Source organism: Diprion similis, chromosome 9 (genome assembly GCF_021155765.1).
Source record: "Diprion similis isolate iyDipSimi1 chromosome 9, iyDipSimi1.1, whole genome shotgun sequence".
In the NCBI taxonomy this organism is placed as follows: domain Eukaryota; kingdom Metazoa; phylum Arthropoda; class Insecta; order Hymenoptera; family Diprionidae; genus Diprion; species Diprion similis.
The window spans coordinates 6,286,419-6,300,728 of record NC_060113.1 but is presented as its reverse complement, the minus strand read 5'-3'; the positions used below and the strand labels follow the sequence as shown (position 1 = coordinate 6,300,728).

At 38.0% G+C, this 14,310-nt stretch overlaps 2 protein-coding genes across 2 annotated transcripts; both read left to right on the top strand.

Annotated features, from left to right (window-relative positions):
- Positions 1–5,455: 5,455 nt before the first annotated feature.
- On the top strand, positions 5,456–7,741 carry LOC124410455 (glucose dehydrogenase [FAD, quinone]-like). Its single transcript, XM_046888836.1, has 3 exons — positions 5,456–6,693; positions 6,938–7,217; positions 7,300–7,741. Exons 1-3 carry the CDS (start codon positions 5,456–5,458, stop codon positions 7,726–7,728), a joined length of 1,947 nt encoding a protein of 648 aa, XP_046744792.1. The 3' UTR covers positions 7,729–7,741.
- A 3,139-nt stretch (positions 7,742–10,880) lies between these two features.
- Positions 10,881–13,457, top strand: LOC124410454 (glucose dehydrogenase [FAD, quinone]-like). The gene is made up of 3 exons (XM_046888835.1): positions 10,881–12,142; positions 12,652–12,931; positions 13,013–13,457. The coding sequence occupies exons 1-3, from the start codon at positions 10,902–10,904 to the stop codon at positions 13,439–13,441; spliced, it is 1,950 nt and encodes a 649-aa protein (XP_046744791.1). The 5' UTR covers positions 10,881–10,901; the 3' UTR covers positions 13,442–13,457.
- The last annotated feature ends 853 nt before the right edge of the window (positions 13,458–14,310 follow it).

The window sequence follows — 14,310 nt, the reverse complement described above, 5'->3', positions numbered from 1 at the left end:
GTCGGAATAGTACCCTCAAGAATTAATTGCAGCACTTTTGATAGTCGTCGAAATTTCCGACACAAATCCGAAGGGATTAGCGCTACTTTTTTCCGATTTTTGGAAACGAAAATTTCCTGGTCTCTGAATTGATTTGTATGACCGTTTCTAGATTAATTGAACGCCCAGGAACTCAGAAACCACAAGAACAAAAGCGTAGCACAAACAGCAGCGAAATTATGACGCAAAGACCAGCAGCAGAAAAATTGAGAAAATACGTCATTTGTTTTCTGGCTGTCACTTCTGATCCGTCGCTTGCAGCGTATTGAGACTACTTGTTAACGATATCTTACGCGAAATCATGTCGAAATAGTGCATCAAACAAGTGTTATCAGCATTTTTAAACGCCCTTGTAATTTTTATCCCCAATCCAACGGGGTCACTACCCCTGGGTTAAAGATTATTTCTTGCAGTAAAACATTTGCGTAGTAATAGTCGCAGAGTATAAACTATAATGTATAATTTCCTTACTCTGTCACACCAAGTGTACGGTCATATGCCTGTCTATGTCAAACCTTCCATATTATTGTTACAGGAAATAAGTATATAATTTTTTCCATAAATTCTTCTCTTTATTATCCGACAAATTCTCGAAGTCATTCGACAAATTCTTGAAGTCGAATAAAGTTACTTTGTCAGCATTATTCTATACGAGTTTTCGATATTTTAAGTCCTCCTCAACACACTAGAAAGCTGCGACCCGATTTAGTTGAGTTGTTGGTCTCACGTAACTGAATGAAATAAAAATTCAAACTAAGAAAAGACCTAACTTGCTATAAGCCGGTAATATGTGAGTACGCTGTTGCTTAGTCCTATACAGGCCCTCTTGAGAGTTGTTCAAATGGTGGAGGCCAATTTATACTAATTATGAAAAGGGGACGGGTTGTCGTTGAAAATAAATGATTATGTAAATGATTTACCTGGTAAACGATAACATATATTCTTCAAGCGATTTGGATTATTGAAAATGAATGGTAACAAATGAATAATATATAAAAACCCAAAAATGAATAATTAAATTTATAATGTGTTTGAGTTTATGTAAAGTTAACGTCGACGATAGAATTTGGTTTCAAATACAGAGAAGCTGTAGAACTAGTCAAATTCAACCGTCTACGCTATTCAGCAAATGTTGTGTATATTAATATGAAACGATATTATTAACTGGTATCAAGCACATTTATCCTGAACTACAATTATATCTAGGTGGTTGTTTTATTCTATATTAATATGTTTCTTCTTAGATTAACGCATGTTCTTATTTTATACATAATTAAATTTAGTTTTAATCGAACCATGAAGATACACGCTTTCTGGATTATTGAATCTACTTATTTGGAAGTACGCTTGCGCCGGGAGAGTACCTCTCGGTGTGTGTAACACATAGAGGTACATCAACCTTTAATAACAAATATCCCGAACATGTATTTCCATGGGTCGAGATATATACTAAAGTATTCTACTTGTGGATACAATCTGCGATTAACTATATTTTACCAAAAATCTTGCAATGGGGCCGAGTTGTAGACTGGAGATTTCCTCTTGTTATACCGAGTGATATAGAATACAACTAGGCACTCATTCCACTACTGGAATTCATACTGAAATTATCAGAAAACAATAAGTTCATTTGAAAATGGGAAGAGAAGCTTACCACTAATTCTTAGTGTTTTTATCGAAAGGTAACTTTTATAATTTGGTGAAATTATTGTCTCGTTCATTTATTTGTGTATAAATATAAATTTATCATTACTTCTTGCTAATAATGGCGAGACTGAGTGCCATCGGGTCGTGTCGTTCAGCGTCAACGATATCCTGGTGCAAAGCCTCACCTCGGACGGGTACGAATAGTTCAATGGAATTTGCTACTATGATATTCAGCCACTTAGACTTTGCGAATATTGAATTTTTGTTGTTGTGCCGAAAGTTATTGTTCGAAATTTTCATTTGTTTCACTCGTGGTTGATAACAAGAAAATTCTTAATTATCATTCGATTGAACTTGGTTGTTAATTGGAATTTATAATAAAGTTGAGTCATTATTGTTACGACCACTTAATACTACCTGATTCTTGCGAATCAGGGCCGAACTTAATTTGTTTGAAGGAAATGGAATACCATAAAAATGTCTATTCAAGAATTATTAGAATGAGGAAAGAACAGGAAAGAGTTGAAATTAGGAGATATCGAGTCTTTGCAGTTAAAAAAGTAAACTGTAATGCCCGATTTTAACCAATTAGCTGAAGACTAGCCGATCACAATTAAAATTTTCCGATTACTTTACAACTCTAATTAGCCAATGAGATCTGAAGGTAAGCTCTTGGTGCCTGAATCTACATGGTCAGCATTATTTCAGCTCCTTCGACGTTGTTCCGACGATTCTCAGTCTCGTCATTTACATCGTTAAATTATTAACAAGAGATATCTTAATGCAATTTTTCCACACATACACTCACACTGCTTAATTATTACTCTATTTTAATTTGGTGCTTCTATTGTAAGTGGCTTAGCCTAATTATTGATGGATAGTTATAATGTAAAAAAAGAAACATTTCCAAGATGAGCTTCTCGACGTCTTGGGTCAACGTTCCTTCGCTCAGTTGTTCGTACCAGATTTGATACAAAGTTAAATCTAATACTGGGGACTGTAGGTGACTTTTTCTAGGAGGGGTGGGAATATTTTCTATATATAATACGAGATTCAGCGCAATTTATTACGCTGTCTAACATCGAAAGAATTCCCAAGCACTGTTGAGTGGACCAAAGATATATCATTTGGTTACAATTTAATTTTAAAAGAAGCATTTGAATAAAATTCGCCGAGGCGATACGTCGAGGTGTAACAATAACGACAGTAATTCACAGTTTTTCAAATTCTTATGCAACCTTGATTACTGATCTCAGATTTCGAAAGATTTGATAATTCATCAGGTCACTCTGTGATTAACATCTCTCACGTGGGAATTAAGGTGAGAAACTGGTGGTGACAATAAAATTAATAATAAATCAGAAAGGCTCCCACGTGACTAGAGTAAATCAAAATTATTAAGAAGACCTACATTTCGATACGGTATGATCTATTGGGGTCAACTACATCTGTACAAACTCGCACATACACACACAGACACACTAGAATAGCACAAATCTAATTTATTACAGTTCTCTGCTGGTTCGTACGATTGACTCAGGCGACATTAAGGACCGTTGGTACTCGATAATCATAGAGATGTCGATGGAAAAGTCTCACCTTGATGCTGGATGTAATTTAGAGGTCGAGATTAGTCACGAAATAATTTAGAATTCACTCGCGATTCGAATGTTTATCCAAGTTCACTCAGCAATAGTTTGTAAGTCAGTAACGTTTGCACAGTTATTAATTTTTAATACTATCCGATTTCTATATTGAAAATCGGATCAAAACTTGGATAACGAAATTATGATAGAGAGACTTTTCAATAAAGAAAAGTGAAATAGTAAGCTCGGATAACGAGAAAGTTCGAGACTCTTAAGCCGGGGACAGTTAAGATTTTCCAACACCAATCTTAATGAATGATATACTTACCAATAGAGTTGATATCACGTAGTGGAAACTTGGCGGAAATTTTATGCCACAGCTCTTGAGAATCATTTGTATTCTGCATTCTGACAGTAAACAAAATTAATGTTGCTTAACATTCTACATGGGTTATCAAATAAATTCGGAGTTTCGAATATCTGCTATCTTATTGCCATTTGGAAGTTTGGGTCCCTTTGCTGGTTTTAAATCTCTGTGTACCGAATCATAAAGCATGCAACTTTACGAGTAGGGTCAAGAAAATAAATATTTGATCACTATTTTAGTGAGAAAGTGGAATATAGAAATAGGGACAAGAAAACAATTCTTTGATCTTGGCACTATGTCTACGTAAGTGGAATACAGAAATAGGAACAAGTAAACAAATGTTAAACCCTGTGTACTTATTTGAACTGCATGTGCATTAACAAAACCATCATTATGCGTGGAAAATGATAGGCTGAGGTACCCTGGGGTCCGGCATGCATGGGCAATGGGCCCTGCAGACGACAAAATGGCTGTAGTAGACTCAGGCCTGAGGGTCCACGGTGTCAATCGTCTTCGGATTGTGGACGCTTCGGTGATGCCAAACGTTCCATCCGGTAATACCAATGCACCAACCATCATGATCGCCGAAAAGGCCGCAGATCTTATTAAGCAAGATTGGAATTCCATCATTTCCGGTGGGTGCAAAATTTCGAATGTCAGAGCTTCGGAAATCATTTCTCCGGAATTGTAAAGCTATCATGACGCATAATTGAATGATCAAACGAACTTACCCGTTCTGAAGTTCGATTGTAATTATATGAAGAGTCTCGTTCGAATACATGGTAATGCCACTATCTTCAACTAAAAATAAAAAAGATCCCTTTAAGCCGAAAAGCCCTGTTTCTTCATAACGGTTGTAGTCTGTAATTGAAAAACAAGGGTTGGGATACGATTATTGGGTCTCATCGATATACTCGGAACTTTGGATGGGTGGGTCATCATCATTTGAACTATACTCTTCATATAATTACGATCGAACTTAAGTCATATTCGAGTCTCGTTCTCATAAGAACTATATAAATGTTTGAACAGTCCTGTATCTACTTAATTTAATATTCAATAATAAAAGTTATTTATTATCTGATCACAAATTTTTTTTTCTTTATATTTTGGTAGGAATTTTGGTAGGAGTTCAACGACGAGTTCATTTTTTCTTTCCTTCAAGCACTTTGATGTTAATATCCACTCTTACCGAGTACATGACTGTATAGCAATGCCATCACGTAGTGGAAACTCCGCGAATATTTTATGCCACAGCTCTTGAGAATCGTTCGTATTCTCGATTTGACAATAACTAAAATTTATAATACTTAATATTCTACATGCCTTGTCAAATAAATGCCGAATTTCAAACATTCATTATCTAGTTCCCATTTGCAAGCTTGGATACCTAGTGATGCCTTTGAAGGTTCTGTGAAGCGACTCACAAGGCATGCAATCTTACAAGTGGGGACAAGCCAACTAATATTTGAACTTCAGCACTATTAGAGTAAGTGAGTGAAACATACAAATAAGGGTAAGAAAACAAACATTTTAACCACAGTACTTATTTCAAGCGCATATACAAGTACATTGGCAAAATCATTATTATGTACGTTACGTGATTATTTCAACTACAAATACAGGTATAAGAAAGATTTGTACCGCTATGTATGCAAACATACGCACCCGTTTGACCCGAAGTATGCGCATGCGCACGAATATTTTTTCGAATATAAAAACCGGGCATTTTGACGGAAGTCTGATCAGTATTTCATGTTCGGTTCTCGATACAGCAAAAAATTTTCAAAGCCGACATCAAATCACAAGAGTCAGAATGGATATTGTACCCGACAGAAATACGCCTTTACCCCAACTTATTGTTAAGTGGGCATATACCGGGATCCGCTTAGCCTTATCCCCCGGGGCAACAATCGGGTACTTTGCATTTTTCGAACTTCTGATATTGCTTTTGCGACCTGACATTGTCGACAAGGATAACAGAGTACGCATCGTTCCAGCGGAAGAGCTGGCAGGTCAGTACGACTTTGTGATAATTGGTGCAGGAGCCGCAGGAGCTGTACTTGCTAACCGATTAACGGAAAATACAAATTGGACTGTCTTGTTACTGGAGGCTGGAGGCGATGAAAGACTTATCACCGCTATACCTGCATTGTCGTATAGTTTTGTAAACACTGATATGGACTGGCAATTCAAAACTGAACCTTCAACGAACTATTGTAGAGGCATGGTCAACAATCAATGCCAATGGACCGCCGGTAAAGGACTTGGAGGGACCACCGGTATCAATACATTTTTGTATATCCGTGGAAATCGAAGAGATTATGACAATTGGAGGGATTTAGGAAATTCTGGTTGGGGATACGATGACGTTTTACCATATTTTAAAAAGGCGGAAAATATGTCGATTCCCGAGCTCCGCGAATCGCCTTATCACGGAACCTCTGGCCCTCTAACAGTTGAATACTTGAAGTATGAGCACCCGATGACAGAATACTTTTTAAATGCTACACTTGAAATGGGCTACAGTCAGCTGGATATAAACGGCAAGACGCAGATTGGATTTCATCGACCGCAAACCACGATTAGAAATGGCTTACGATGCAGCACGGCGAGAGCCTATCTGCGACCTGTAACTGGCAGGAAAAACCTACACATTAGTACGAATTCTCTGGTCAGTAAGATTCTCATCGGTGAAACCTCGAAAACAGCTTACGGCGTTGAATTTGTCCGAGAAAACATGAGGTACACCGTTCGTGCAAGAAAAGAGGTTATCCTCTCAGCGGGCGCTCTTTTATCTCCACAACTGATGATGCTCTCAGGAATCGGACCTAAAGAAAACCTGGAAGAAGTTGGAGTTAAGGTTATTCACGACAGCCCAGGAGTTGGCCAAAATCTTCAAGATCATGTGGGGGTTGGTGGACTGGCTTTTCTGCTGGATCCACCATATAATACTCCATCAACTCTAACACAAATAACGGACTTTCTGGTAAAAAAAGAAGGTCAGCTATATGATATACCCGATGTGGACCTACTGGGTTTCGTCAATAGCAGGTGAATATTCTCTAGCATTAAGAGATATTGTCAAATCAAATCATAGTAATACATAATTGACAGACGTATAATGCACTATCGTGATTTCGAATTCAATTCATGCAGATTTTTTTTACCCGTTTTACGGTGTATATAATTTGTGTTTAGTATAGCAATCATGTTTCTTCTTAATTAACACATGATTCATGATGCCCAAATCCGTTGAATACAATTACCTCCGGTCAAACCTTCCATTTCGTTTCAGGTGTGCCAATAGTTCTATCGATTTCCCGGACCTCCAATTATATCTTGGTTCAACCGCTCTAAATACGAATAGTGAAACCGTTAAGAGAGCTTTTGGTCTCAGCGACAACTTTTACGCAACCTTATACAAGAATATAATCGATAAGGACGCATACGGTGTGGTGCCGTCACTGATACACCCGAAGAGTAGAGGTTACATCAAGCTGCGTGATAATAACTCCTCACATCTCCCAATGATAAATGCGAATTATTTCGAGCACCCGGATGATCTGGAGACTTTGGTACGTTGATAATATTTGCATTGGAAAAAGTCAGCATAAGCCGAGTTGGGCATGATTTTATGGACAATCTTTGAATCCACAGGTAGACGGAGTCTCTTTCGCCTTCAACTTAAGCCAAACCCCGACTATGAAGAAATTAAATCCACGTCTCAACCCCAACCTGATTCCAGAGTGTGCTTACTTGAATTTCCCGTCGCGTGATTATTGGCGTTGCTACACACGATTTTTCTCATGGACTTTTTACCACTTTACTTCTACCTGTAAAATGGGCCCTGCAGACGACAAAATGGCTGTAGTAGACTCAGGCCTGAGGGTCCACGGTGTCAATCGTCTTCGGATTGTGGACGCTTCGGTGATGCCAAACGTTCCATCCGGTAATACCAATGCACCAACCATCATGATCGCCGAAAAGGCCGCAGATCTTATTAAGCAAGATTGGAATTCCATCATTTCCGGTGGGTGCAAAATTTCGAATGTCAGAGCTTCGGAAATCATCTCTCCGGAATTGTGAAGCTACCATGATGCATAATTGAATAATCAAACGAACTTACCCGTTCTGAAGTTCGATTGTAATTATACGAAGAGTCTCGTTCGAATACATGGTAATGCCACTATCTTCAACTAAAAATAAAAAAGATCCCTTTAAGCCGAAAAGCCCTGTTTCTTCATAACGGTTGTAGTCTGTAATTGAAAAACAAGGGTTGGGATACGATTATTGGGTCTCATCGATATACTCGGAACTTCGGATGGGTGGGTCATCATCATTTGAACTATACTCTTCATATAATTACGATCGAACTCATTCTCATAAGAACTATATAAATGTTTAAACAGTCCTGTATCTACTTAATTTAATATTCAATAATAAAAGTTATTTATTATCTGATCACAAATTTTTTTTTCTTTATATTCCGTCTTAACATTGACCGTAAATAGTTTCAGCACATACTTGAAAACTGATCTATGATCGTGCTTGTAAAAGTACTTTCATCAAGTACGATAGGACGATCATAAAATTGCACAAATATTTGTGAATCTCTCGACCAATCGGCAATACTCCTAATTAAATGAACATCAATGCGTTTCTTAGGGCCTTTGATTTCACCGCATGACGTGCGCTATGCGCTGTGAACTTTTTACTCATTTCACTCGCACGAGAAACGTCCTAATCGATCTGGTAATGGCTTGCGAATTAGCAGCCTTGTAAGGTTTTCGAGCGGTAATTTATAAATTTTCAATATTATTACCGAGTGATTCAGTAAAGACACTAGACTCCAACTAGACTCAAGTAGAGCTAGTTAATAAGTTCAGTTTCACTTTCGAGGTAGAAAACATACCGCATTAGCGCGCTTAACGAAGACACTCAAAAAAAAAAAAATGAATGAATAAAATTATAGTCACAAATTAAAGCGACCGCCAAGCTTGACAATAGTATAAAAATTGGAAAATAGATGGAGAAGTCTAAAAGCCGTTAGATTATGAATAGCGCAAAAGTGTCACAAATCACGAGAAATTGTATCAATTACTTTAGTATTCATTTTATTTTTGTACTTTGTACAAAATTTGTTCTTAATTGGAAAAACGCCAAATTCATATTTCTTGTGTTACTTTCCTGGTGAATTTTGAGATTTTAATTGAACATTATTTTATTTCCAAATTTGTTCTCTTCTCAGACTAAAATTCAAGAAATCGTGCCAATTTTTTTTTTTCTCACAACCTAAACCTCGAATAGAGACAGATTCGGTGATTCGAGTTAGCCGTGGACGATATTACTTCATACATGTCCGGAACGCCGGTTTGAAGAATCCAAGACTTCATCCCTGGTGAAAGAACGGAATACCAGATAACACGCTGAAGAAAATAAAACATTACAAATAGTATTATTACAGATAGTATCCAGAGAAGGAAGAGCAACCATACTTTTCAAATTTCCAAATTCAAACAATAGAAACTGAATTTATTTAGAGAATAGTGCAACAAGTTTCGAATGTACTCGTATTTTGTCAATTACAACGAACGTCGTAGTAGGTGTTAACATGGTAACGAACAAACAATAAAAATCAAGCTCATAAGATTCGATACAAGCCAATAGAAAACATTATCAATATTTTACGGAAAGTATCCTTGAAGAAACGTCGCGGCACACAGAAACGACCGATTAAATTACAGAAAACGAAATACACGGTACAAGGTAACCGAATCCATAACATAATATACCAGAAATATAAATAAATATTCGAGGAATTCGATGTAAAATAAATCATGAGAACACGGGAATTATTAGTTGGACATAAAATCTTCAATCAATAAAGATCAATGTCTTAAGGATACATTGATATAAAGGACAGAGTATCTGACAACAGCACCGAACTTAACTTGGAATCACTTTAGTCCCGAACTTATTTGGCGCCTTCTACCTAGTTATCTGTTCATGAATGAGACTTGTTTAATCAGGATAAACAAATTTTTAATAATTTGTATTACGCATTGTCATAAACAGTAGTTTCATTTAATAATATATGGTTCAAAAAAGCAGTAGTTTCATGAAAATTTCGATTTTATGTTGATATCTGAAGTTTGTCAAAAAAATATTGCATAGCTCGACAAAATAAAAAAATTTTATTTTTTGTTGCCTTCATTTTTTCTGTGAATTTTGGTGTTTGAGATCGTAGAATTTACCAATAAAATCACGATTATATCAGAAACCATCCCCTCATGCAATAGTACAATAACGTGAAGACTAGAGCCAATCACATGTGATTGTTATTTTATTTGTAAATTTCACGTTCTCAAATGCGAAAATTCATGGAAAAAATTAAGGTAACAAAAACAATTTGTTTTGTTCTTCAGCTGTGGAATTCCTTTACGTAATACTTAGAGTACATTTGTTCTGTGACTAGCAATGTCTAGCAATAAGTTCACTTTTTTGTTTCAATTATATCTTCACGACATGCGACAGCACAAGCTACAAACGTGGACGAGTTGAATTTTGGTAGGAGTTCAACGACGAGTTCATTTTTTCTTTCCTTCAAGCACTTTGATGTTGATATCCACTCTTACCGAGTATATGACTGTATAGCAATGCCATCACGTAGTGGAAACTCCGCGAATATTTTATGCCACAGCTCTTGAGAATCGTTCGTATTCTCGATTCGACAATAACTAAAATTTATAATACTTAATATTCTACATGCCTTGTCAAATAAATGCTGAATTTCAAACATTCATTATCTAGTTCTCATTTGCAAGCTTGGATACCTAGTGATGCCTTTGAAGGTTCCGTGAAGCGACTCACAAAGCATGCAATCTTACAAGTGGGGACAAGCCAACTAATATTTGAACTTCAGCACTATTAGAGTAAGCGAGTGAAACATACAAATAAGGGTAAGAAAACAAACATTTTAACCACAGTACTTATTTCAAGCGCATATACAAGTACATTGGCAAAATCATTATTATGTACGTTACGTGATTATTTCAAGTACAAATGCAGGTATAAGAAAGATTTGTACCGCTATGTATGCAAACATACGCACCCGTTTGACCCGAAGTATGCGCATGCGCACGAATATTTTTTCGAATGTAAAAACCGGGCATTTTGACGGAAGTCTGATCAGTATTTCATGTTCGGTTCTCGATACAGCAAAAAATTTTCAAAGCCGACATCAAATCACAAGAGTCAGAATGGATATTGTACCCGACAGAAATACGCCTTTACCCCAACTTATTGTTCGGTGGGCATATACCGGGATCCGCTTAGCTTTATCCCCCGGGGCAACAATCGGGTACTTTGCATTTTTCGAACTTCTGATATTGCTTTTGCGACCTGACATTGTCGACAAGGATAACAGAGTACGCATCGTTCCAACGGAAGAGTTGCCAAATCAGTTCGACTTTATAATAATTGGCGCAGGAACTGCAGGAGCTGTACTTGCTAACCGATTAACGGAAAATACAAATTGGACTGTCTTGTTACTGGAGGCTGGAGGTGACGAAAGACTTATCTATGCTGTACCGGCATTGTCTTATAATTTTGTGAACACTGATATGGACTGGCAATTCAAAACTGAACCTTCATCGAACTATTGTAGAGGCATGATCAACAACCAATGCTACTGGACAGCCGGTAAAGTACTCGGAGGGACCAGCAGCATTAATACCTTGATGTACATACGTGGGAATCGAAGAGATTACAACAACTGGAGGGATTCAGGAAATCTTGGTTGGGGATACGATGACGTTTTACCATATTTCAAAAAGGCTGAAAATGTCACGATTCCCGACCTCCGTGAATCGTCTTATCACGGAACTTCTGGCCCTCTTACAGTTGAAAACCCAAGGTACGAGCACCCGATAAGAAGATATTTACTGAATGGTACATCTGAAATGGGCTACCGTCAGGTGGACGTAAACGGTAAGACGCAGATTGGATTTAATCGACTGCAAACCACCACTAGAAACGGCCTCCGATGCAGCACGGAGAGAGCCTATCTGCGACCTGTAGCTGGCAGGAAAAACCTATACATTAGTACAAATTCTCTGGTCAGCAAGATTCTCATCGATAAAACTACAAAAACAGCTTACGGCGTTGAATTTGTCCGAGAAAATATGAAGCACACCGTTCGTGCAACAAAAGAGGTCATCCTCTCAGCGGGCGCTCTTTTATCTCCACAATTGATGATGCTCTCAGGAATCGGACCTAAAGAACACCTTGAAGAGGTCGGAGTGAAGGTTATTCACGACAGCCCAGGAGTCGGGCAAAATCTTCAGGATCATATTACGATTGGTGGACTTACTTTTCTGATCGATCCTCCATACAATGCATCTACAACAACTCTAGCGGAAGTAACGGACTTTCTTGTAAAAAAAGAGGGTCAGCTTTATGGTATAGGCATCTGCGACGTACTGGGGTTCATCAATACCAGGTAAATATTCTCAAATATTGAGAGACAAATTGTCGAATCGAATCATAGGCAAGTTCTTACAATTATACATATTTAGAGCTTTCAGTTATCCATCATCGCTCAAATCAGACATTGGGTACTCTACCATTTCACAGGCGTATTATTCGTCGGCTTGAATAAAACTGTAGTGAACATAATCATGAAGATTCCACTAAAGGTGTTATAGTTTTATCCAATCTCTCTTAAAAATTTATGAATTACGTTTATATTGCCATTCTTATGTGCTGATATAGCAGTGATGATATAGGTTACACCTACGAATTTTCTGAGCCGTTTTGTATAGTATCGCTTTGATCTAAACCCTACGAATAATCTCTAAGGATTGACTCGAATCCTCTTGTAGAACATACGATACATTTATAATTCGTGCCTAGTACAGCAATCATGTTTCTTCTGAATTAAGACACGATTCATCAGGCCTAAATCTGTTTATGCCAGTATCTCCGGTCAAACCTTCCACTTCTTTTCAGATGTGACAATAGTTCTATCGATTTTCCTGACCTCCAAATAGTCATCGGTTCAACCGCTTCAAATAAGAACAGTGAAGTCGTTAAAAGCGTCAATGGTCTCAGAGACGACTTTTACGCAGCCTTATACGCGGATATAATAGATAAGGAAGCCTACGAAGCGATACCAGCGCTGATACACCCGAAGAGTAGAGGCTACATTAAGCTGCGAGGTAAAAATGTCTCACAAAAGCCAATCATAGTTCCAAATTATTTCGACCACCCGGATGATCTGGAGACTTTGGTACGTAGATAACTTTATATCGAATAACAACAACGTAACTGAAGTTCAGGAAGTTTTTAAGGGTGATCTTTTGATCCACAGGTGGAAGGAGTTTTTTTTGCCCTCGACCTCAGCAAAACCTCGACGATGAAGAAATTGAATGCACGTCTCAACTCCAACACGATCCCAGAGTGTGCCAACTTGAATTTTCCGTCGCGTGATTATTGGCGTTGCTACGCACGATTTTTCTCAATTAGTGTGTATCACTTTACTTCCACTTGTAAAATGGGACCTGCAGACGACAAAATGGCTGTAGTAGACTCACGCCTGAGGGTCCACGGTGTAAATCGTCTTCGAGTTGTAGACGCTTCTATCATGCCAAACGTTCCATCCGGTAATACCAACGCACCAACTATTATGATCGCTGAAAAGGCAGCGGATCTCATAAAGCAAGATTGGAATTCCATCATTTCCGTTGGGTGCAAGACTTCGAATGTCAGAACTTCGGAAAACATCTCTCCAGAGTTGTAAAGCTATCGTGATGCATAATATTCGGAAAGACCGATACTTTGAACGATGAATTAACGAACAAGCGAGCTCTCAAAAGCGCATGGTCTTAACGGTGTCCCGAATCGATCGTTACTGTGTAAAGGCCGCGCGGTTGTGTCAGTAAGCATGCATGTCATACTCGAATGCAGCAGATCCAATACTTTGGTTCTCGGGATTCGGAATCTGACGCAGATTGCTTATATCATCATCATCTGAAACTCAGAGTTCTGTCCGGAGTGTTTGTATATCCTGGGTTACCCGTAATTAGGGGTCCTTACGTATTCCTTAGACATTCACGTATACAATCCCGCACATATCGTCGAAGTAGCACTGCACTCCGCTAAGGCGGTGAGTGACCACAAATTATTAGACGAGCGGACATGTAGCAATGAGCTTAGCCAGCTACGTCACGTTTGTATGAAACTAGGCTCAGGTAGAGCCAGTTATCAAATTCATTTTCATTTTCGAGATAGAAAAAAATAGCGCGATTATGCACTTAAACGAAGGCGCTTACAAGTAGATGATTGAATAAAATTATCGTCACGAATTAACGCAACCGCCAGGCTTGACAATAGATTAAGAAATAACAGACAGAGAAATCGAAAATCCGTTAGCTGATGAATAACGCCAGAGAGTCGTAAATCACGAAAAATTTCATCATTTAGTTTAGTTTTCATTTTATTTTTCTAATGCCTTCATTTTTGTTCGTAATTAAAGAAAAGTCTATGTTGTTGAAATAAAGGAGTTATTACCACCGATTCTTGTTGGGTAATCGGTCAACGAACTTGTCATGATTAGCAAGTGGGTTCCCGCATGCAGTAGCACCCTAGGGACAATTTTCCAAAGTATTC